Source organism: Populus nigra, chromosome 4, assembly GCF_951802175.1.
Source record: "Populus nigra chromosome 4, ddPopNigr1.1, whole genome shotgun sequence".
NCBI lineage: Eukaryota > Viridiplantae > Streptophyta > Magnoliopsida > Malpighiales > Salicaceae > Populus > Populus nigra.
Genome location: NC_084855.1, coordinates 20070038 through 20094277, shown reverse-complemented (window position 1 = coordinate 20094277; position 24240 = coordinate 20070038). Strand labels below are relative to the sequence as shown.

The following is a 24240-nucleotide window of genomic DNA, read 5'->3' as shown; positions in this document are numbered from 1 at the left end:
ATTTACGACCCTATTTTCATAAAGAATATGCTAGACATAGTCTTGAGAATCTGACTAAAAAAGACCTTGTTTGTTAGTTTTTTAAAAAAACTGTATAGGAAGCCTATCCTGACCTATAGAGAGTGTTTAAGCCATTTTTGAAGATAAAACCTAGGAAAGATGTGAGTCACAATCACAATTACTTGTACATATACATGTTCTAACACAAATAAAATAAAAAAACCCTCCAATTAGTCTATCCATATAGGTGATATGATTGCATTTCCTTTTTTATATCTATAAAATCTTTTCACCTTTCCCTTCATTTTTATTCAACTTATATATTTAAAGAGTATAAAAGAGTATAGAAATGGAAGGATCTTTAGCTCATAAAATATAAAATATTTATGTTTTTGGTGGATCCAGTATTTGGAGTTTTTATAATCAACAAATCATCTTGGTCAGGTACTAGCTGAGAGAAAGATTCATTTAGTGCATGAAAAAGATAATCATGGGTTAGTGGGGAATGTGTCAACAATTATATTTTTATGAGTAGTCAAGTTTTAGGTATCATCTCAAAAGCTTTATCCAAAGAGAATATCACTTGAAAAACAACTAGAAAGGAACTAAAAGTCTTGACAATGTCTGAATGAATAGGTACAATGCTTGAACATTATGATGCTTTTATTTCCTTATTAGATGGTTTGGGCACATTAGAAGAGATATTTGATATTTTCTTCTAGACCCAACTGAACATTCACCAAAAACCTATAGGTTTGTTAAATGTTAATAGTTTTTTATAATAATTTGTTGTCTTTTATTGACCATGTTGTGGAAAAAAGGTTTATTACATCTTTAGCACAACGAATCATAATTTCTACTACAATTGTTGAACAATTGATTGACCAACTACAAACTTTCATCCCTAAAATGATGCATCTATGAATCAAACAGGCTAGTCAATCATGAAAAGTTGTAAAAAACATAGATTGAATTTGAGCTTTAGTATGTAAATATTTATGTCTTTTGGTTTTATCCATAACATATTATTTTCTATTTCATTGTTTATTATATTTGTTTAAGTGTGTTTAAGGTTTTTCAGTAATTGTTGTTTCAGGTTTTTTAGTAATTGCTATTTCAGGTAATATCTTCTATACTCTACTTTTTTTACTTTAAACATTGAGGACAATATCTCATTTTAGTTGAAGGAGATAATAGTTGAAATAGTTAGGGAAAAAAAAAAGCTTTCTTTTTTATGTTATTAAAATCATTTGACATAATTGTTACTGTGAGGATGATAGAGTAAGAAGGAACTCTACTCTTAAGGTGACTCTTGAGACGTATTGTAATAAATATTTTACAATGGTTATTTGCAAAATTCATAACAGGATTTTATCATACACTTCTTTTTGAATTAGTCAACTTTAAAAACTCTCATATTGTTATCACTTAATTATGCTCATATATTTATTTATCAAGTATTTATAATCATCATTTTTACACACATACTTTGACACATGTTTGTGAGTTGCAAATTGAATCATTACATTATTTGTGTTCTTTTGTCAAAAATAGCAACTAAAGGAATGAAAGATTATATATATAATATTTCATTCCTAAGCAATATATATAGTAGTTGGTTTTGTAACTTCTTTAACCTAAGTAATTAAGCCTGAAAGGAAAGGGTGTTTTAACATCTAATGCCCTAAAGTCAACCAACATGAAAGTTATTAACTTAAAGCTTATTACATGGGTTGAGGAGAAAGCTTAAATGAATCAAACATTATACTATTTGTATTTAAATATTTACAATCCATGTTATTAAACTTGTAGGGATATCTCAACACCTAATATTTTAATTAGGCCAACTAGTTTGGAATTTTTTGCCTAAGCTCTTTATATCCCATTCCAAGGAAGTTAGCGTTAGAATAAACATTAGAATAAACGGAAAAGCTGACACGGCCTCGCTCAATCCTCAATACACTATCCAAAATCATGCGATAATTTCCGTGCGATCTGTGAGGCCGAGGATTATCGCCAGACAATAATATTATTCCACTACAACATTAGCAGAATAAACAAACTGCAGTCAATACGCAGCTAGCAGAGCGGTGAAGCGTCCAACAACCAAACCAGCGGTGAAAAGAATAATGGTCGCATGCCTTTCGTCTACTCTACCTGATGCTCTTATTATATCCAGCAGAAGAAGAAGCCCATTCTTGAACTCTCACTATCACACTAGTTCTACATGTTGGCCTAAGTTTGGTTCTGCTGAAGCTCTCCTTTTACTCCAAAACTGCACCAGTTTCAATCATCTCAAACTTGTCCATGGTAAGATCATCCGCAATGCCCTCTCTGCTAATCAATTACTTGTTAGGAAATTGATCCACCTCTGTTCTTCTTATGGGAGATTGGATTATGCTGCTTTACTTTTCCATCAAGTTCAAGAACCCCATACTTTTACTTGGAATTTCATGATTAGGACGTACACTATTCATGGATATTCTATGAAAGCTCTCCTTCTCTATAACCTCATGATTCGCCGTGGCTTTCCTCCCGATAAGTTCACTTTCCCTTTCGTTGTTAAGGCGTGTTTGGCCTCCGGTTCCATCAGAAAAGGGAAAGAGGTCCATGGCCTTGCTATTAAAACTGGGTTTTCAAAGGACATGTTTTTGTACAACACTTTGATGGATCTTTATTTCAGCTGCGGGGATGAGGGCTATGGACGCAAGGTGTTTGACAAAATGCGTGTTCGAAATGTGGTTTCGTGGACCACTTTTATTGCAGGACTTGTTGTTTGTGGAGATCTGGATGCTGCTCGACGGGCTTTTGATCAAATGCCAACACGCAATGTCGTTTCCTGGACGGCAATGATTAATGCGTATGTGAGGAACCAACGACCTCATGAGGCGTTTGAATTGTTTTGGAGAATGTTGCTTGCTAATGTGAAGCCCAATGAGTTTACTCTGGTTAATTTGTTAAAGGCGTGCTCCGAGTTGGGAAGTCTTAAATTGGGTAGATGGATTCATGATTATGCACTCAAGAACGGGTTCGACCTTGGGGCTTTCCTTGGGACTGCTCTTATTGACATGTATAGCAAATGTGGCAGTTTGGATGATGCCAGGCAAGTATTTCGCGAGATGCAAATAAAAAGTTTAGCTACATGGAATGCTATGATAACTAGCTTGGGGGTGCATGGATATGGGGAGGAGGCCCTTTCTCTTTTTACAAAGATGGAGGAGGCAAATGTACGGCCAGATGCAATCACTTTTGTAGGTGTCATATGCGCTTGTTTACAGACTGACAAAGTAAGAGAGGGTGATATGTACTTCAAATATATGAGAGAACACTATGGGATAACTCCTGTTGTAGAACATTATACTTGTATGATTGAACTATATAGTCGTGCCAACTTGTTGAATGCACTGGACGAATTAGTGAAGGGCATGCCAAGGGAGCTGAGTGACGATGTAGCAGCAGCATGGATTAAGTCAAGGTTAATCGATGATATTGATGATACAGAAAATTCTTTGGAGCACCAAGGCGAAGAATTGCAGTACTGGGAAACACGAACAGAACATTTGTCCCAGTATCAGCTTCAGGGCTTCAAATGGGATGTCGGTTGACTTCAATGGCTGGGTTTTGACCATGTTATTGTTTTTCAATGCTACAGAAAATGTGAGTTCCATACAAATTTGTTGTGGCATTTACATTTTGTCTCTTGCACCTGGCAAAGATTTAGCCTCCAAAACATAAACACCTGTTTCTGGAACTTTGCAAGTAGAATAGCTAGGAAAATATTTTTTTTCTATTTTTTGAAAGCCTGTCCAGCATGTTTTTGGGGAAGGTGGTGGGGGGGCTTCTCTCGGCAAGGGTGTTTCTAGAGATGGATGCCATTGCTATTTTGGCTGTATATTAATGTATCATTGTTTTTTTCGACAATATGTGCACTATTATTGTATTTAAAGGATATTTGAGTTCGAATGAATATACTGATGGTACAGGTATGACACACTGATTAGTTGGATACAAATTAACCATTATTATATTTGCTTTTCAATATTAGATATTTGAAACGATGGCTTTGGTATTGTTAGTTTAAAAGAAATTGCTCCATGTCCATTAAACCTTTAAACCTGTTAAATCTTCTATTGTATTACAGAATTAATGATTGTGTAATGCTTTTGTTAAATAAACAGATTGCATGCAGGATAGTTTTGCCTTTTTGCATGTTGAGCTACAAGCTTCTCACTTGTGATGTTTGGAGTAGCAGCACAAGTCTCTGATGTTAACATTAAGTTTGGGTTCGAATTCTTTCAATTTTATGTACTATGATGAGAAGACAGTTTTAACCTGGAATCTATTCATATGATAATTCCGAATTTTCCATTTGGCTTATTCCGTTTCTTTTCCATATTATCATAGATTAGGATTGTTCCTATCTTTCAGTTTAGTCATGTTATGCTCAGTTTAATTATGCATTGCTTGACCTTGTTTTTTTGGCTTTTTCCTAGCATTTTTTGCCCTTGTTCCAAATGATGTCTCTATCACCCAAAAGAACCCGTCAGTGCACAAGTGGCTAAGCAGTTCGCCAATGGAACCTGTTTATTGCAAGTGTCTAAAATTTCATCTCTTTAGTCATCTTGTGAGCTCAAGTAACAGATTTGCTTGCTTGATTAATTGCTTAGCAGGGAGTCATAATATTAATTTCTCTAGTTTTCATTCTGTTGCATGTTGAAACAGAGCTTTATCACCTCAGAAAGCATGGAAATGTTATCCAATTCTGAACTACTGGGCATAGAACTTATATTGTTGGACTTCTGTGGCACTATTTGTTCAGTGATGGCTCTGCTCTGTTCTCAATACATTTTTCTTGATGTCAATGATATAAAATCTGCTAATATCCCTTGTATTTTCCTTTTTCTGAAACGATTTTGCACTTGTGCCTCAAATCTCCGGTTTCTTGATGTCAATGATACAAAAGTAATGGTTTGCTTTTGTTTGTGGTGTTAGGGATAATCTTTTGCTTTTGTTTTTGGTGTTAGGGATAATCTTCTGTATTACAGTGTCTAAATTCTACAACCTCTTTGCTAAACAATCTGGATTCTGGAGCCTTCCCGAGCCTCAAATCACCGGAAGTATCAGAATAGGTTTGGTTTTTGACAGTCACCACGATCAAGTCGTCCGTGTTATCCAGCATTAGAGATACGGATCGATGTGTTACGGAGTGCTCATCTGCTGACCCTTGAATGGTGCTCCGCTCCTCTCTTTTCAAATGGAGATATACATCGGTGTTTGTGCGGATATTTAATCATATATAATGTCTAACAGTCATTAAACTGCCAAACTATTCTTTAGATGTATATGCCTGTGTAAATGAACCTAAAAACAGTTTATTTTTATAGAAAATATTAATTAATTATTAATAAAAACTGAAATAGAAGTTAATTCATTTTTCACATACTCACAAAATACTATTTATTAAAAAAGTAACTTTTTTTTGGTCGTTTAGTTGTTTTTTTTCCAATTTTATTTATTGATTGAAAATTAAAATTTATGATTTTTTTATTTTTGTTTTGTGAGGATTATCATAGTTTCTAAAAACATCCTGGTATTGGTTTAGTGCTCAATTTTGTGAATATTTGTTTTTGTTATTGTATTATTAAATAAAAAAATAATTTTAAAAAAGTAAAGTTATTAAATTTAGTGAAGTTCATGACTCAGGTCGGGAATTAGACTTGTTAACTCAAGTTTTTTTTTTTTGTTCTTTAGTTTTTTTCATTGATTGTTTTTCAATTTCATTTTTATTGGGTTGATTGAAAATTGAGTTTCATGATTTGCTTTAAATTTTTTTATGAGGTTATTGTGGTATCAAAAAAATACTTTGACATTAGGTTAGTGTTTGATTTTGCAAACATCTATCTTGTTATCATATGATTAAATAAACAATAAAGTTATTAAATCTAGTGAAATCCATGACTCAAGTCGCGGGTTTGAAAGGTAAACCTGGGTTGACCCGGGTTGATCCAAAATATCATTATATATATATATATACACACACATCTTGAATTATTTTTTAAGTCAAACCACTCGTCAAGTTGTCTAGATCATGTCAAAGCAACTTCTACACAATTTAATTTGAAACTCGGGCTAGGTAGCAAGTCGGGTTGAGAGGTTTCATGGTTGACCTACTAGGACGAGTTTTATGACACTATCAAAGAGTTTTTTTGATATTAGGTTAGTGTTTGATTTTGCAAACATCTATCTTGTTATCATATGATTAAATAAACAATAAAGTTATTAAATCTAGTGAAATCCATGACTCAAGTCGCGGGTTTGAAAGGTAAACCTGGGTTGACCTGGGTTGATCCAAAATATCATTATATATATATATATATACACACACATCTTGAATTATTTTTTAAGTCAAACCACTCGTCAAGTTGTCTAGATCATGTCAAAGCAACTTCTACACAATTTAATTTGAAACTCGGGCTAGGTAGCAAGTCGGGTTGAGAGGTTTCATGGTTGACCTACTAGGACGAGTTTTATGACACTATCAAAGAGTTCCCTACAACTTGAACATTCCTTTTTTACATTCAAATTTTTTTAGCCTAACATGTAGCGTAGCCTGAGCCAATTGTCTTTGTTTACTTGGTTCTTTATTGAACTCTTCAAAACTTATTAAAGATTAACTATTTTTATAGCGTTCAACACGAGCCAATTGTCTTTACTTACATTCATACTCTTAGTTCTTCATTGAACTCTTAAGAACTTATCAAAGAATTAACTGTATTTATGGTGTTCATTCTCATCTAATAACTTTAGTTCCTTGATTCAAGAATCATTAGGTCAAGTTTTCTATCAACATGATTTTAGCATTTCTATCTTGATCGTGGGTTAGGGTTCTTGTCCATCATGTTCTCATCAATTACATTAGAGCAATGATCTATAATTAGACTTTATATATCTATCAATCTTTAATTTTTCACTTGTTAGTCTTTGTTTTTATTGTTACACATTTTTAGGATCCTATATATAAAAAAACAAAAAAATCAGAAAAAAGTACAAAATAATGGAAAAATTGGAGAATATATATCTATGGGAAGAACATAAAGAATGCCAAAAAATTATCAAAGATTAGTTGTGATGTATCAAAATATTCAAGTTTGAAGAATTGTTACACCCAACATTTTTTTTGAAATTTTTTAGGGTTGCATAGAATTTATTGAAGGCTTAATTATAAGAAAAATTAATTTTTTAGTTCAATTAGGACTTTAATTTAAGGAAATTAAAGTTTAGGGGTTAAATTATAATTTTGAAAAGTTAATTTGGTCAAATAAAAAGTTTAATTACCTAAATTAGGGCTATTCACGGTTCAGTTCAGCTTGGACAAAAAAAACCAACCGGACTAAATTAGATTGATTTTGAAAAATATAGAGCGAACCGGACCGGAATCCGATTCAAACTGAACCGGTTTGGTTCAGTGAAGTTTGGTTTTTTAACATAAAATCGGGAAACCTAATCCTGTCAGATATGGGCTTTTTTAGAATTTTTTTAAATGGGCTTATATTAAATTGGGCTTTAAAATTTTTTTAATGGGTTTAATTTGTAGGCTTTTTAATCAAACTGTTTAAAATTTTCTTGTTAGGTTTAATTTGTTAGGCTTACATTAAATTGGACTTTAAATTTTTCTTGTTAGGTTTAGTTTGTCATAAGATTTTAGTTTGGGCATAATCCTTAAATATATATCAGCTACAATGAATTTGAAATGCTTTATATGCTGCTATTTTTAATGTGCAAAATCCAAATCAATGATGCATGATTAAATTTGGACACATCAAATAAAAAAAGGTGTTTACACTAGAAAAGTTAACATTAGCGAGTGGATACATTTGCAGCCAACAATAAATTATCATAAACATCCAGCATAGTTTAAAGAAAAAATTTTAGTAATAGCAACAACAAAAATTTTTAGCAAGGATAATACTATAAAGAAACATTAGCAAATTAGTAATATATTAGAGTTCAACTATTAAAAAAATTAACAATGCAAAATTTTAAAGGGAATTAACAAGATAAAGTAAATCAATTACCCAAACAATTATATTTCAGCATCACACCAACATCATGAATACTACTTACAATTAGTTTAGATTTTCAAATTTTCACCAAATTCTACAAAATCATAAATTAAAAATGTTAGATTAAACATATGTAAATAAATTATAAAATAACTAGATTTAAATTTGTAAGAAAAGTTACCTGACTTAATTATCTCGGAATTTTCAATATAATCTATAAATGTTCTAATGTTGATTGTAATTTGTGCTAAACACAATCAATTTTGACAATAAACAAGTGTTTGCACTGTTAATGGGGATAAAGAGTTTTGAAATAGATCTAATATGTTGAGATAGCTAACAAGTGTTGTGCCACCTTCAAAAGAATCTTGTATTTTGTAGCATTACATTTCTACCAACCTAGAATATCTAATTTAAAATCATTAAGATTCTCACAATCATCACTTAAATACCTCTTAACCTTATTTTTTTTTATGCACTACCTTCTTCCTCTAAATGTTTTTTGAATTGAGAAGTTAAGTCATCTAGCATATCATCTATCACCATTAAATCAACATTAACATCTTTATTTATACTGGTTCAAACATTATAAATAACCTCAACATCCTCATCAACATTCATATAATACTCAAACAACCTTAGCAAAGTATCTTTAACTTTCATTGTAAAGTTTTCAGTCTCTTCAACATCATACAATCTCCCAAAACAAAATCTCACATACGTCAATTTAAAAGGTGGATCTAACACAACAACCATTTATAACAAATAGTTGTGTATCTTAATCCCCCCAATATTTTTTATATTTTGTCATCATATTCTTGGTCATTTTACTTACATAAACATCTGCACTTCCCACAAAGTTGAGATATGCTTGTGTGCATAGAAATTAATTCATGGAAGAAAAAATTAGATGTCATATACAACAAGCCAAAAAATTTCAATGTAACCATATAAAATAGTTTTAAGAACTTCACAAAAGATCTAGCCTTTTCCCAATCTTCAAAAACATGAGGACCTAAGTTTTTTTGTTTTCCATTTGAATCAACCTCAAAGTATCTAAAATATCTAGGATCGATTTCTTCTAACCTCATAAAAACCACATCAAATTTAGCAGTAGCATCTAACATCATATACGTAGAGTTCCATCTAGTTACAACATCCAAGCAAAAAGATTTTTTACTTTCAATTTTCAACTTTTCCGCATATTGGTTAAAAACAAGTTGTCTAGAAAGAGAAAGATCTAACAAACCTTACTTCACTATGAATCTTAACCACTAAATCATCAATATCTTTCAATCCTGCACATACAATAAGATTAACAATATATGCATAACATCTAACATGCATGAAATCATTTGACATTATATTAATTGCCTAACCATTTGTTACTCTCTTCAGATATTTTATTGTTAAATTATTTGAACTTGCATTATCTATTGTAACTGTTAAAATGTTATCAATTCCCTATTCCAACAAACAACTTTCAATCGCTTGACCAATTGTTTCATTTTAATGATTAGAAACTTGATAAAAGTTTAGAATTCTTTTATTCAAGTTATAACCTTCATCAATCCAATTAGTAGTCAAACACATATAATTAATATTTTGAATTGATGTCAAAGTATCGGTTGTTAAACATAAACAAATTGATATTATTTAAGGGACAAATTGATACTTTGCTATTTATAGGGTTTTCAGGTTTCTCTATAAATAAAATATTATGCCTCTTATTCCTTGTGGATGGTGATAAAGGTGAGTAAAGTACAGTGTTGAAATACCTAAAACATAAAAGAAAATAGTTAGTACTCTAAGGTATATAAATCTCTCTGTCTTAAAAAGGCTGAGGAGATTTCTCACTAGTAGTTCATTTGGATTACTGTTAGAGGCCGGACAATTGAACGACTTGTGGTTTGCGACAATTCAGCTTTGAAGTATATATTCAAAGCCGAAAAAAGTTCAGATCTTTAGGTAATCCTCTCGCATAAACCTTAAACAACTTTAGATTTGTTTAATAAAATTCCTGGAACTCTTAAAAAAATTTAAATTTATCATTTTCTCTACGTGTATATGTTTTAAGAAACCAATAAATCTGTCTAACGAGATCATTAAAAATCTCAAAAATATTTTAAATTTATTATTTTTATGGTGTGTATGTGTTTTGAAAACCTGCTATAATTGGTGAACTTTCGTACCCTAATTAATATATACAAATAATATATTTGTAATAATTTATATAATGTATATAAAAAGACTTTTGTTTTTATATACTATATATTTTATTTAATAGAGGTTTATAATCATGTTAACCTCGTGGGATGAAAACACATAAAAAAATGGTTTTTGTTTTGGTGAAAATAAAAGCAAACAAAAAGGTTAGGACGCTTCCAAGAGCGCGACGCGGAATTAGGAATCCTCCTCCACCTCCTCCACCTCCTCCTCCTCCTCCGTGAACTTGCACTGCTATCCCGTGACCAAATAGCAAGGAGCCTGTAAAAGAGTAGTTATTGGAAAAGGCAATATATTTTATAGGATGTAAAAGAGTAGTCAATGGAAAAGGCAATATATTTTATAGGATGGGACCAAAGAAAAAGAAGAAGGAAGGAAGGAAGGGTCCCACTTTTACTATTCCCCACCCACAACTTGGATCCTTTTTCGTACGCTGATGTATCTCTCCTCTTTTGCAATTTTTTTTTTATAGCGAAGCACACACATGGGCGATCATAACCCACGCACCCACCCACCCACCCTCTCCCTCCCCCATCGTTTCTTTCTTGCACCACCACTTCTATAAGCTTTGCTTTGTTCTTTTGGGTTTTTTTATTCCTTCCTCAAGAATAAATGTATATATAAGTAGAGAGTGGGCTTTAAGAGGGCTCTTATCTTTGTAGGGTTTCTTCAGCTTTGTAAATATTTTCAATATTTTTGTTGCATGAATTACAGCTCTTTGACCGATCTTCTTGTTCATTCGGGTAATAATTCTGTTTTCTTTACTCTCTTATCCGGTTGCTTTTCTGGATCTTTTCCATCGTTAATTCTGTTTGTTTGTTGAGAAGGTAAGAAATGGATTTTTTGTTTGTGAGCTTGTTTATTACCAATTCCTTTCCATTTTTATCACCAGGTTATTTGATTCTGTGTTTTGGTACTTACTATTTTTGGATGCTGGCTGATTTTTAATTTTTTTGTGTATTTTTGGGTTGAATTCCATTATTGGATTTAATTCCTGTTTCCATGCAAAACATCAAGTGGAATCAGTTGATTTTCTTTTTTAAAGTAGTAAACAGTTCTGACACGAAAAGGTATGCTTTGTTGCTTTACTGGATTTGGTTCTGTTTTTCACACAGTTTTTTTTTTCTTTGAAAGAAAAGGTCAGGGCTTGGAAAAGTAGTTAATTTTCATCAAAGATTTCTGTTTTCTTTATTTTTTCTTAACTTGCATTGCTTCATGCAGTGTTCATAATCAAAGCCTTTGATTTCCCTGGATAGATCATGCTCTTTCTGTTTGTTTAATGGAGTTAAACATTTGCAGTTGTCTTTTTCCGCCCCCTCTTTTGGTTGTTTGTGAAGCTTAATTTGTTCTAGAACTGGCCTTTTCTCTCTTGTTTTTCACTTTCATATTGTGTAGAAATTATTATCTAAAATAAATGAAGCTTGCCCATCTAGTCTTGATTGTAGAGTGACAATCCAGTTATCTCATTGAAATGCATACCTCTCATCTGATTTCTTGTAATTCATCTTTGTTAGCATAAATAATAACATTTTTTCATATTAGGTAATGCTTGAAGGTTGTTTTAAAATCCGAAAACTGTAAAATCCGTTTGTGGAACTGTGGTGTACTAAAGAAGGTAGCTTCTTTTAGCTGCAAATTAGTGCAGTTAGAGGTTTCAGTATTGGTGAAGTTTGGTTTGAGTCAATAGTGAGTTGAATCATGGGTTATATTTGTGATTTTTGTGGGGAGCAAAGGTCCATGGTTTATTGCCGGTCAGATGCTGCATGCTTATGCTTATCATGCGATCAAATTGTTCATTCTGCTAATGCCTTGTCCAAGCGTCACTCACGGACCCTCTTATGTGAAAGATGCAATTCACAACCTGCATTAGTTAGACACGTGGAAGAAAGAATCTCTCTTTGTCAGAATTGTGATTGGATGGGCTATGGCTCCTCAACATCAGCTTCCACACGTAAAAGGCAAACGATCAATTGTTACTTTGGCTGTCCATCAGTTTCTGAGCTTTCTTCAAAATGGCCATTCATTTTAGACTTCCCTTCTGGGGGTGGATCTACTTGTGAGCAGGAGTTGGGTTTAATGAGCATTGCTGAAAATAGCACCAAAAACACCTGGGGTCCGACAGAGAATACTATTTGCCATAGTGCATCTGGAATTGCTGGGGTTAATGACAGGTGTGAAATAGCTAAATCAGGTGTTTGGCATGAGGCTTCTTCAGTACCTGAATCAAGCTCTGTGCCAAACAATTTAGACCAGCCAACCAGATCTCCAAATTCATCTTTGCCAAAGGTATGTGGTACTTCTATATATTTACCGTCTTGTAGGTGTAATTAAATTATTCTGTAGGGATGTAGGTGTCTGTCATTTGGTTGCATGAACAATCTAATAAGCAACATGGTGATCTAAATTTTGGCTTGCAGGAAAGTAAAATTACTTTTCTCAGTCATCTTCACATTTTAGGTCCCCTTTAATCGTTTTCACATTTTAGATTTCTGGGTATGAAGAATGTTATAAATTTAAACTTCCTCATAAGAAAATCGTTGTTATCGTGTCCAATCTTTTGTCTATGCAGTATGCTTAACCTTTGACAGTCTGGCTTTTAAAATTTAAATTGCTAAATAAAGCCTATTCTTTCTGAGAAAATGTATGTAGTTGGGAATCTCATCCCTCTTTTTAATGATATGATTTTTCTGTTTAGAAATTTTAACAGGTTATATTGTTGTAGTATTCTCGATCATTCAAAGGTTCTTTTAACCTCAGAACTAATTTTGTGATAGTGTTTGCCTTCTACATGCATGGTAATGATGCACTTGGAATGTCTGGTCTTTGAGCTTTCTTACATCCATCTAAGCTCATAGTCAGTCAAAGCCTAACTTCATTTCATCTTTTCAAGTTAGCAAACTGAAATAAACACACATGCGTGATCATAGAGATAGAGAGAGAGAGTTGTTACCTTTGCTTTTTGGATATGTGAAATTTTTATTTTCTGTTTCTTAAGGACCTTTTGCAAATTTCACTCTATCCATCTGCAGTTATACTGTCCTGGGACTAAGTGTCCTGCACGCTATGAAGATGCTGATCTTTATGAGGACTTCAATATGGCTGAAATGGATTTGAATCTTGAAAACTATGAAGAACTATTTGGTGTTACCCTCAATAATTCAGAAGAGCTTTTTGAGAATGGTGGCATTGATAGCTTATTTGGGACAAAGGACATGCCCATTGTTGATTCCAATTGTCAGGGTGCAGTTGCAGCTGAGGTTCTCTTCTTATATTTTTATCTTTTTCTGTGCATGTATCTTTGTCTTTTGATTTGTTTATTCCTTGTTGTAACAATTGAAAATAAATGTATACTTCGGGGTTACCATGTCTTTTTTGTTTAATTTTTTAATATGTCAAATTAGTCACTGGAAAAAGATAATATTGAACAGTTTTAAGTTGCAGCAGTTCTCTTCGGTCAATTTCCTTTCCATTTATAGGTTTTTTTTTCCCTTCTTTTTGGGTGGGGATGGGGGATTTATATAGTTTAAATACTTCCCTCTGACGTGATTGAAAAGAATACTTTTATTGTTGATATATATTTCATGAATTGATTTCTCACTATATCTCACCTTGTGTTTTATGGATTCTTGCCTAAAGGGAAAAGGGAAGTAAATGTTCTGATAAGGGCAATGTGTTCACATGTGCTGCAGAAGAAATGTTCATCGTTAAGCTGAAACAATCTTAATTCCTGATTTTACTGATCTTGGAACCAGATTGAAGTAATTATCAAACAACATTGGCTAGTTGATTTTGGAATGGAAGTAGGAAAATGCTCTGCCATGGGGTTAAAAACTGCCATCAACTTGTATGGCATCATTTTAGTTGTCAACAACGAATTTTGTTGAACAATAAATCAGTGCATGCATTTCAGGATTAATTGACCCTCATGGTACTGTACCTACCTAGCAGTTGGTCCTGATTCCCAATTCTCATACATGTTCTCTTTGTCTCCGAGGCATTTTCTACCTACCTTCGATTGCATGATAATGTGCATGGCTACTACAATTTTAAATCTACCTGCCTATGGTCACTTGTCTTTTATAAACACTTTTAGCATTAGACATTTTTTATTTATTTCATTCATAGTTAAATGTTGATTTCTCCAGGGGTCATCAGTTGGACTGGTCAACACAATACAGCCAACATGCAGCAACGCACCATCTCCTGGTTCTATGATTAGTACTAAGACTGAACCAATCCTTTGTTTTACGGCAAGGCAAGGCCATTCCAGCCTATCATTTTCTGGCCTTACTGGAGAGAGTAATGCTGGAGATTATCAAGACTGTGGAGCATCTTCAATGCTTCTCATGGGAGAGCCTTCATGGTGTCCCCCATGCCCTGAGAGTCCTTTACCTTCAGCTAACCGAAGTGATGCGGTAAAGCGTTACATGGAAAAGAAAAAGACACGCAAGTAAGTATGCTATCAATCTAATAATATGAAAATCTATTTGGTAGGTTCACTTGGAGTTTTTTTGTGATTCCCAAAATGAGACTTGCATATATTTCATACTTATTTCCTTATTTTATTTTTCAAAAAATCTTATCATGTTATAGTCCATCAATTGATGGATTGTTCATTCAATATGGTGCCCGTTATTTGTTCATTCCTTTCAACAAGGAGAAACTACACTTAGAAACTTAAACTTGAGCAGAGACAAGTAACAACCTTGCAAATCAAACGAAGTTTGAAATTCTTAACTGAGTTTAACAGGTTAAGAGGTGAAGGTGCACAATGCCAAGAAATCTATAAATCAAGTAAAAAGTAAAGCAATAAAGATAAAAGAAAGATATAGAGGAAAACTGTAAATTACATTAAGTAAAAAAAAAGTGAGAACTTGCAGAAATTTTATAAAGAAATTGAGTTTCTCATAAACTATAAATCCTAGTCCTATACAAACTGTCTATGATAATTAAGGATTTTACATCTTGAATCCTAGCACACAATTTATACATTTTATTTGTGCGTCTTCTCCTAGAAGTTTTATGTATTACAACTCTAATTATACTACAACATTTGCTAGTCAACTGCTAAAGACTCTTGTAATGAATAGGACTTGTTCGTCGTTCAGTAACTTAAATCCTATCTTCTTTGGTTTGCTCAAAAACACAAAGTGAACAACTACTGCTCTTGATCAAACAACACGTGGTTGTTTATTTTTTATATAAGCAATGCTCCTGTATTACTTTTATTTAGAAAAAATGAAGTAATGTCGACATGCCTCTTTAAATTGATTGATAAATGACCATCACTGATGTGGCAAATGAAGCACTACTTTAAAATATTGATTATGTTTCACTTTCTAACATGTCAATCAAGTAAGCAATTTCAAAATGAAGCGTTGTTTTGCCTTCGTGTGATACTTTAAGAGCTATAAGAATTGTCGTTCTAATTCTCTATCAATTTATATTCAGCTCTTCATATTCTTCCCAAAATCATTACTATTTTTCTACAAAAACTAAAGTTTCCCCAAAACCTAAGTTTTCTTCTTCAAAAAGTCATGGCCAACAACACTTCTCCTTTAAAACCTTCTCTAATTACTTGTTTTCAAAATGTCACTGCATCCCCAATGTTAATTGCAACATGGTGAATGCAAAGGGCCTTACCAAAAAGAAATTGTCCTTCAAAATCTAGTAAGGCCCTTTGCATCCCTAGAGGGTATGATTGGGGAATGCAAAGGGCTACCAAAAAGAAATTGGTTTTGAAAGGGCTTCTCTTTCCATCAGACATCAAAAGAGAAAAATTTCAAGATGATCATGTCATCCTTGATGTTTGGAAGAAATAAATTGCAACATGGCCTAACATAGCCTCTTCTGATCATATCAATTGACTTTAACTAAATTGAACATCACCTTGGTGATAAGTGGAAACTTGACTATACCAATTGACTATAACTGAATTGAACAACACCTTGGTGATAAGTGGAAATGTCAAAGGATTCTCAATGCCATTCAATTTTATAGGATCACCATCAAACAAAACAAAGTGATGTTGGTTGTGTACTCTTTTTGGTCGAAGTTTGGTAACGTCTTCAACTTTAGGTATGGGATGTAGACTGTAATCCTCTTTGATTTTCCATGATAAGAGACCTCTGGATAGAGGGTGAAGAATTATGTGTCTTTTAACAAGTGCTAACTAGTCAATTTGAAGACCAATTAGTTGCTACTCTTGTGTATGATGCTTGTTTAAAACAAGAGAAGAAAGAAAGGAACCTTGCAATTCAGTGTGAGCATGTTGCTTTCTTGCTATACTAGGTATGTAGATTACTAATCTACTCCAGGTCCAAGAAGCCTTCAAAGGCATCTTGAAGATATTGTTGCCTTAGTAGAAGGTTGCACCATGATTTAGGGCCTTTTGTCCTTAGCCAAATTTACAAGGCCTTAGAGGAATGCCAAGGCAAGAGCGAGCAACATCCTTTCATGGTGGGTGCAATTATGGGCTGTAACCTATTCCACGAGTTTAGTGATACACAGACAACCCTGGACCCTCGATTGATCTGTATTGGAGAGAGGTTGATGAATACTCAATTCCATAGCTTCTTTTTTTGATGCTATGTGGAAGCCTTCCTAGCCATGGTAAGAAGTGACAAATCCATGGCATTCCTTGTTGCAGTGAGCAGTGTTGTCAAAAGTGAAAGGCACCCTAAGGCGTCAAGTCTGTCAAATGTCTAAAACTTCAAGCGCACACCTGGATAAAACAAGGCACTAAGTTGTAAATTCAAATAAAATTTATGCATAATAGTATAATATATAAATCACAAATATATATTTTAAAAACTAAGACTAGAAAATCAATGGGAAACTTAAAATATTTCAACAGTCATTAAAAAGTTATACTATTCACCTTTAAAAACAAAATAAGGCAATTTAAAAGAGCAAGTAGATTAAAATAGTTAAACTTAAATATCATCATCATCATCATCATCATCATCAATCTTCCAGCACAACATCATCATTTGCACTTTCATCTCCTTCACTCAAGTCTCCCATATCCTCCATTTCAAGATTATCATCTGAATCATCACTTAAATCATAAGGCACTTCTTTAGAATTAGAACTTGATCCCACTTCATATCCAGAACTAGAATTTGATGCTCCTCCTATACTTCTTAATAAAGATGTACCTGATTCTTCAATGTTTTTCATTTTTGAAAAACCTTGGCTGCCACTGACCCACAATGCTCTCTTTAAATGTGCTTGCAGCTCCATTTTGATGATTCTTTTTTCTTTTTAAACCGTACTCTTTACTTTTACAACTATACCCTTAAATTATTTTTGGTGGTGGTGGTGGATAGAAAGAATACGGGCAAATATGTCAAAACACATTAATTAACAAAATAGAAAAAAAAATAAAAATTTCAACGAGTGCTTGCTTTAGTACCTGGTGCTTGCATTCCAAGCGAGCGCCTATGCAATGCCTTGTTAAATTGCCTTGCTTGGAAAAATAAAAGGCATTGGGGTCTCACCTTGTCTTGCTTGGAGCACCTCTTGACAACACTGACAATAAGTACTTGCCCAAGTTGGTTCTCTCTTAATTTGTCAATTCTTTGGCTTTAATATGATCGATACACCTCTTGCTTATATGCAACGCCTAGTTAAATTGCCTTGCTTGGAAAAATAAAAGGCACCGGGGACTCGCCTCGATTCATTTTCTTTTTCAAAAAGTGAATGCTACCAACTTTTAATGCCTTGTCGATATGATTCGTAAAGATGACACAACTGTTAGTATAATTTACTCATGAGTCATGCCACTTACAGTTTATTTTCCCCTTTGTTTGCTCAATAACGGAGATTGTGTGATTGCTCAGAAGTTTGATTTTTCCTCCATCAATTAGTTGAATATCTCTTGGGCCCTCTTGATGTCAAATGAGTATTTTTATTTTATTTTATGGTTACTTTTGTTTCTTTACTAGTAGGTTTGTTAGTCTTTTTCGGCCTTTTTACTGCAACAATCTCAAATGATTTTTCATCTTTGAATTCTGTGACCAATATTTGTTTCTACTAAATTTCTTCAAACTCTTCCTCAAAGCTTGAATGTGTCATTGCGACCTCATTTAAGTAGCCAACTAGGTACATTTCTCTAAGTGTCTTCTTTTTTGCTTGGTTGACAACATTTTTTTTTAATCGAACAACATCATCTATAAGGGTGTAAATATTTTAGTACTTGGTCTCTACAAATCGTTTTCGTATGCTTCATTGCATCCTTTCCATAATTAACTTTTTGCACTTTTGTTCTATTATGGTTATAGGGTACTTTATATTTAGAATCCTGAAACGAAGGACATGGTTTTTTATAAACTCCCCCTTGGTCTTGGATTATCCAAGTTAGCCAATGTTACTTTTGGTTCTATAAAAATGCTTATGAAAATGAGCCTCCATTTCTTCCTAGCTATTGATGGAGTTGGGTGGCAGTGTGGAAAACCTGTGAAAGACAGTCTTGGTCACTGATGAACCAAATAAACTTAGTTTCAAAAAGGCATTAGCAACACTGTCATCACAATTACAATAAACTTGGTGATGTGTTTCCTTCTTGACTGGTAGTTCTCCTTAGAAAACTATTTGAAGTTAGCTATCTTCATTCTTTGAGAATTGGATTTAATATGCCAATCACTTCAGGATATGAATGATTATTTTGCATCTGGCTATAAGTCCAACATTAAGCCTTATTTTCCTTAAGTGTTGGGTTAATTCAACCCTATCAATTTTTCTCGTTGCTTGCTGGTTGACAACAGGTCCTTGAGGCATCTAAAGATCGAGATTGCCTAGTTTAAAGGCAGTCTATGGAGCACTAAACTGCAAAAGTACTAGTTGAGATGGTTGTAGATAAGGTGGGTGAGCCTTGTAATTAGCTTGAGACTGCCTATACAATTGCGGTGCAGGTGGTACCTCGTGGCCGATTGTGTCTAACTTGGGCTAAGCTTGTTGTGTTGTTTATTGTGTGGTCATGTGATACATAGGACGTGGCTAAGAACTTCCAAACATTTCTATTAGATACTTGTTATCGAAGTATATCATAGGACTTGCCTTATCGGAAACTAGTCAAAAGGAGTGCCTAATCGACTCTATTTGAGCTTGTTCTAGATTTAATTGAGCTGATTGGCCACAACTTGCATGGTCTTGTTGACTATAGCAATATTATTGTGGTAAGTTATGACAATTGTATTTTCCATTTTTAACTAGATAACTTTTAAATCATCATTAGATAGATTTAAGTTATGATAAAAAGACTTACCTTTAGAAAGAGCCCAGTCAGTTGTGAGCATTTGATCTTACCATCATAAGGTTTTGTAGGAGGTATAAAAACACTAACATATCCACCACTAATTGGTAGAGGTAATAATGTTGGGAAGTGTGGCATCGTTAAGACATTATGGTTATGTCCAGGTGCAATTCTTTGTTGATGGGGTGACTTAGATGATGAAGAACCATCCTGTGACACGTTTGATGGAGGCTACTCCATTGGCCTATATGTTTGTGAGTTGTTTTCAGACTCCTCGTGTCAGGGAAATGACCTTTATCAATTGGATGGACTGATTGATTGTCAGTTAATATAATCATGATTTTTACCATGTTTTTTTTGGCATGATTACCAATATGTTATTATTTTAACAAATGGGTCCCAATGAGGGTGTTAATCAATTGATGAATTCTTCGAACAATATGCTAGTTATTTGTTCTTTTTTTTCAATGACGAAAAGCTACATTTAGAAATTTAATCCCGAGCTGAGGCAGGTGACAATCTCGCAAATCAAACAAAATGGAATTCTTAACTTGGTTTAATAGGTTAAGAGATGAAGGTGTGTAATGCCAAGAAATCTACAAACCAAGTAAAAAGTAAAGCAATAAAGATAAAAGAAAGTTCTAAATTGCGATAAATAAAAGAAATCAATGAAATCAATAAATTTCAGAAAGCTTGTAAAGAAATCATATATATTGGGCTGACTCCTGTTTCCAGGTACTAGACGACCTATTTATAATGTTATAGAGATCGAGTTTTACATAAACTATAAATCCTAGTTCTTTTATAATTTGTAATGGAAAAAAAGTATTTTAGAACCTGAATCCTAGTGCAATTCCTATTCGTGCACCACCTCTTGACAGTTGTAAGTGTTATAACTCTAATTATACTGCAACATTCACCAATGTTAACTGCAAAAGACTCATGTTTTGAATAAGACTTGATCGTTGATCAATAACTTAAATCCTCATCTTCTCGATTGATTTTAGTTATTTCACTGGTTTGCTTACAAACACCAAGTGAACATCTACTGCTCTTGTTTATTTTTAGTACAAAAAATTATTTGGTTGATTTTCTCACTTAGTTGTACATGTATATTGTGTGCAATATTATTTTTCTCTTCTTGTATTTTATCATCATGTAATATGTCCATATAGTGCAGCAATACAGTCTTAAGATATCATACAATTCACAAGAAATAGCACAACGCATGCATTTGAGTGTATAAATTATCCTTTTCTTGTGTTTGTTTTTGTAGTTCACATGTGAAGATAAATGACTGCATATATAAGTTCTTTCTTTTAGCTGACCTGGTTTGAGGAGAATTCAAGAGAACATACCATACTGTATACCCAAGTAACCTTTTTCTTTAGTGATTTTCACAAATATTTTGCTCACCTAGACTCTGAACTCTGGTTTTTATGGTTGTACTTTATTTGAAACTTTTGTGGATTTTCAGAATCCTCTGCATTTTGTTCTGCACTTTATGGCAGTCCTATGTTTAACGGCTTGGCTAATTCTGTCATAGGTTTGAAAAGAAAGTGAGGTATGCGTCTCGCAAAGCAAGGGCAGATGTAAGAAGGCGTGTGAAGGGTCGTTTTGTCAAAGCTGGTGATGCTTATGATTATGACCCACTGAGCCAAACAAGAAGTTTCTGAGTGTGCATTTGTAAACCATGTTTTTTGGAAGAATAAAAGGAAAGAAACCGATCTTCAGTTTGGAGAGACTTGATATTATTTCCTAAACAACAGATGTTGATACATTATTTTCCTTGTGCAATGACAGGCTATACGATGGTATCATTGGGGTCCAGGTATTTGTGGGGAGAAAAGGTGGAGTATGGAAGTAAAGGAGCTGGTTTCTGATGCTTCACCAAAAAGTTCTGATAAACAGAAACGAAAGATGGTTTCTGACATCATCCATCAAGATTGCCTGATTGCCTTGCCTTGACACTGGAAGTTTTCATTTCCTTTCCACTTCCCTGAGCAGCTTCATCTGTTTCATTTTTTACTCCAGGGAAAATATACATATTTGTCCGACCATAAAAATGCTCAATGCTCATAATGCTGACTATTAATCCTCTAAGCTCCTGCTCAGGTCAGTTGCCAGGTTGGCCAAAGATCTTGCCGTTGTAATTTTTCTTTTATTCTTTCTTTCTCTCCATTTGACATGTATATATCACAGGATTTATACTTTTAGTTGAGAGGATATGATGTCTGGCCTGAACCAGTTGTAGGGTAGGAGAAAACTAGAGTTGTGGGTTTGTAAATATGACCGGATTGATTATATATGCTGTATTTTTAAGAGGGTGCTGTCCAGTTCTATAATTCTAGATATTTTTCTAATTATTTGTTAATGTTCTCAATGTATTAATTATTTACTTGTTACTTTACTGTTGATTGTAGAAGAGTATACTTTGACCATGTACCGACTACTTTGGCTGATAATGCCATAGGGTAAGGGAAGATCCTTCATTCACTTTGGCATTCCTTACATATATTAACTTCGTTGCTAAATAAACCCCTGCACGTTTATGCTTATTCGCATAAATGGGCATCACTATCTACACTATTGAATCTTGCTCCCGTCCTTTTAACTGAATCATGAGGAATAAACCTGCAAGAGTAGAGCTTTGCAGGGCAATGTCCACAGGATTTATTTTGCAGGTAGAGTTCTTTAGGGGACTGCATGATTGTATTGCTAGTTCATTTTCTCAAGAAGAAACGATATCGTCCTATTTCTTCTTTATGAATAGCCGAGTGTGCATTGCATTTTCTGGTGTAATTTCATTTTATCTTCCAACTTTTTTTCACTTCTCCGAGTCCAGGCTTTTTAGCTTTTTATGCAAAAATTTATAATCTCACATATTGTTGTTGATTATCGTCCAAATATTTAAAGCTATCTAAACCAATCACCTTCTCCAAGGGTCCAAATATTTAAGACTAGGCTATCTAAACTTGCCACCTTCTTGGAAGGGTGATGGTGTCATGATAGCTCAACTAAGTCAACATTACCTTTTTGCCTCCTGTGTTTGCGGCAATTGCCTTACCTCCTATGTTTTAAACTTGATGGTGATGGGCTACCAAAAAAAAAGAAAAAAAGAGAGCGTTGTTTGTGCTGGACAGCTCTTCTGTTTGTGTCTGAACCAAACAAACAGCTTAGCTATCTTCAAAAGACAACCTTTCTATTTGGAACTAGACCCAAACGGAAGGAGACCCAAACAAAGCCATCCAAACAAAGAAAAAGGCACAAATTTCAACGAAAGAAAGAGAGAATAAAACACCGATATACATTGAAGCTCTTGATCAGCACACAAACCACATCATTAAAAAAAATCCAATAACATCATAGAAGGCCACTGTTGAAGTTCAGGGGGGGTCATATGTGTCGTCCAAGTAATTGGGAGTGACTTATGTTGGGGGCGTGCATTACACATGCCGGCCAATCTTTCCTTTTATTTTATCCCTCCACGCTATTTTCTAGTTCTTATACAATTCTCTAATTCAGTCTCCAAAACTGAATTAACATATAACATGTTAAAATAAAAGGAAAAGAAGGGAAAATATTGAACTATACTACTAATAAGCCTTCACCTAAATACATCACCCTGTCTACTAAGTTATGGCCTGAGACCAATAACAGATTGGAGACCAAATCTCTAAAAATACAACAGATTGTAGACGAAATCTCAAAAAATACAAATTGCTAGGAAGCCTAGTGATTTGACATGAGAGTCCTCTAATAGTTCTATTAATATTCTATTACTTAAAATTTAGATATTAACAATACAAATAAATAAAGTTTTTAATGTTATTTATTGTCACCAGAGTCCTCTAATAGTCTTACCTGTGAGCTAACTTTAAGCCTGAATTCTTCTCTCTTCATTAAATGATAAAACAAGTTTATCTTATGTTATATTAAATTTTGAAATGTGATATTTTCAGATTATCCAACCATGTATGCATTAGAATTCTATATACTAAGTTATGGCTATTTTAGTTTTGAAACTTTTTATGTGTCTGGGTTTTTAATAAGTAAAAAACGTGTGTTAGTTATTATTTATCTATTTTTTATAAAAATTAATTTACTTTGGTCTTAATTATGTCATTTTGGTTTATCTCTAAATTTGAAGAGTTATTCCAAGTATATAATGATCATTCAAACCTGTATTAAATATTTTTTGAAGAAATTGAATTGAAAAACTCTTTGACTTGACCTTTTGACGCCCTATTCGGTTATATATATCATTTTAAGTGGTGAAATTTTATCCCTTAACTTTGTATCTCTAAAGTGGTGAGTGAATTTGTATCTTTAGAGTGATGAGTTGTTTGCATTTATATCTCTTTGGTTTTGTAACTTAAATTGGTGAGCATAACTATCATTTGTGTAAGTATATTGTTTCTACTCTATATGTATCATCCCAATATCAAGTTGGTATCAAAGCTTAAGATTTACAACCATGGCTATTCATGGATATCATGTTTAAGAATTTCATAAAGACATTCATGCCCTTAAAATGGATGAAATGATAAGGCAATTTTAGTAGCTCTAGGAGGATCTTGATCGATATGAGAATTGAAATGATGATGATGAGAGTGATATGCATCATGATTCTAACATGGAAGAGGTTGATTCTAATGCGTATGGGCACTTAGATGATCCAATGACGAGATTTCA

General features: G+C 33.4%; 2 protein-coding genes across 2 annotated transcripts; both read left to right on the top strand.

Moving 5' to 3' along the window:
- Positions 1-1903: 1903 nt before the first annotated feature.
- LOC133691628 (pentatricopeptide repeat-containing protein At3g26630, chloroplastic) lies at positions 1904-5431 on the top strand. Its single transcript, XM_062112215.1, has 2 exons — positions 1904-3657; positions 5025-5431. The coding sequence occupies exon 1, from the start codon at positions 2130-2132 to the stop codon at positions 3603-3605; it is 1476 nt and encodes a 491-aa protein (XP_061968199.1). The 5' UTR covers positions 1904-2129; the 3' UTR covers positions 3606-3657; positions 5025-5431.
- A 5354-nt stretch (positions 5432-10785) lies between these two features.
- Positions 10786-21867, top strand: LOC133692021 (zinc finger protein CONSTANS-LIKE 9-like). Its single transcript, XM_062112677.1, has 5 exons — positions 10786-11032; positions 11832-12575; positions 13319-13546; positions 14435-14739; positions 21092-21867. The coding sequence occupies exons 2-5, from the start codon at positions 11988-11990 to the stop codon at positions 21219-21221; spliced, it is 1251 nt and encodes a 416-aa protein (XP_061968661.1). The 5' UTR covers positions 10786-11032; positions 11832-11987; the 3' UTR covers positions 21222-21867.
- The last annotated feature ends 2373 nt before the right edge of the window (positions 21868-24240 follow it).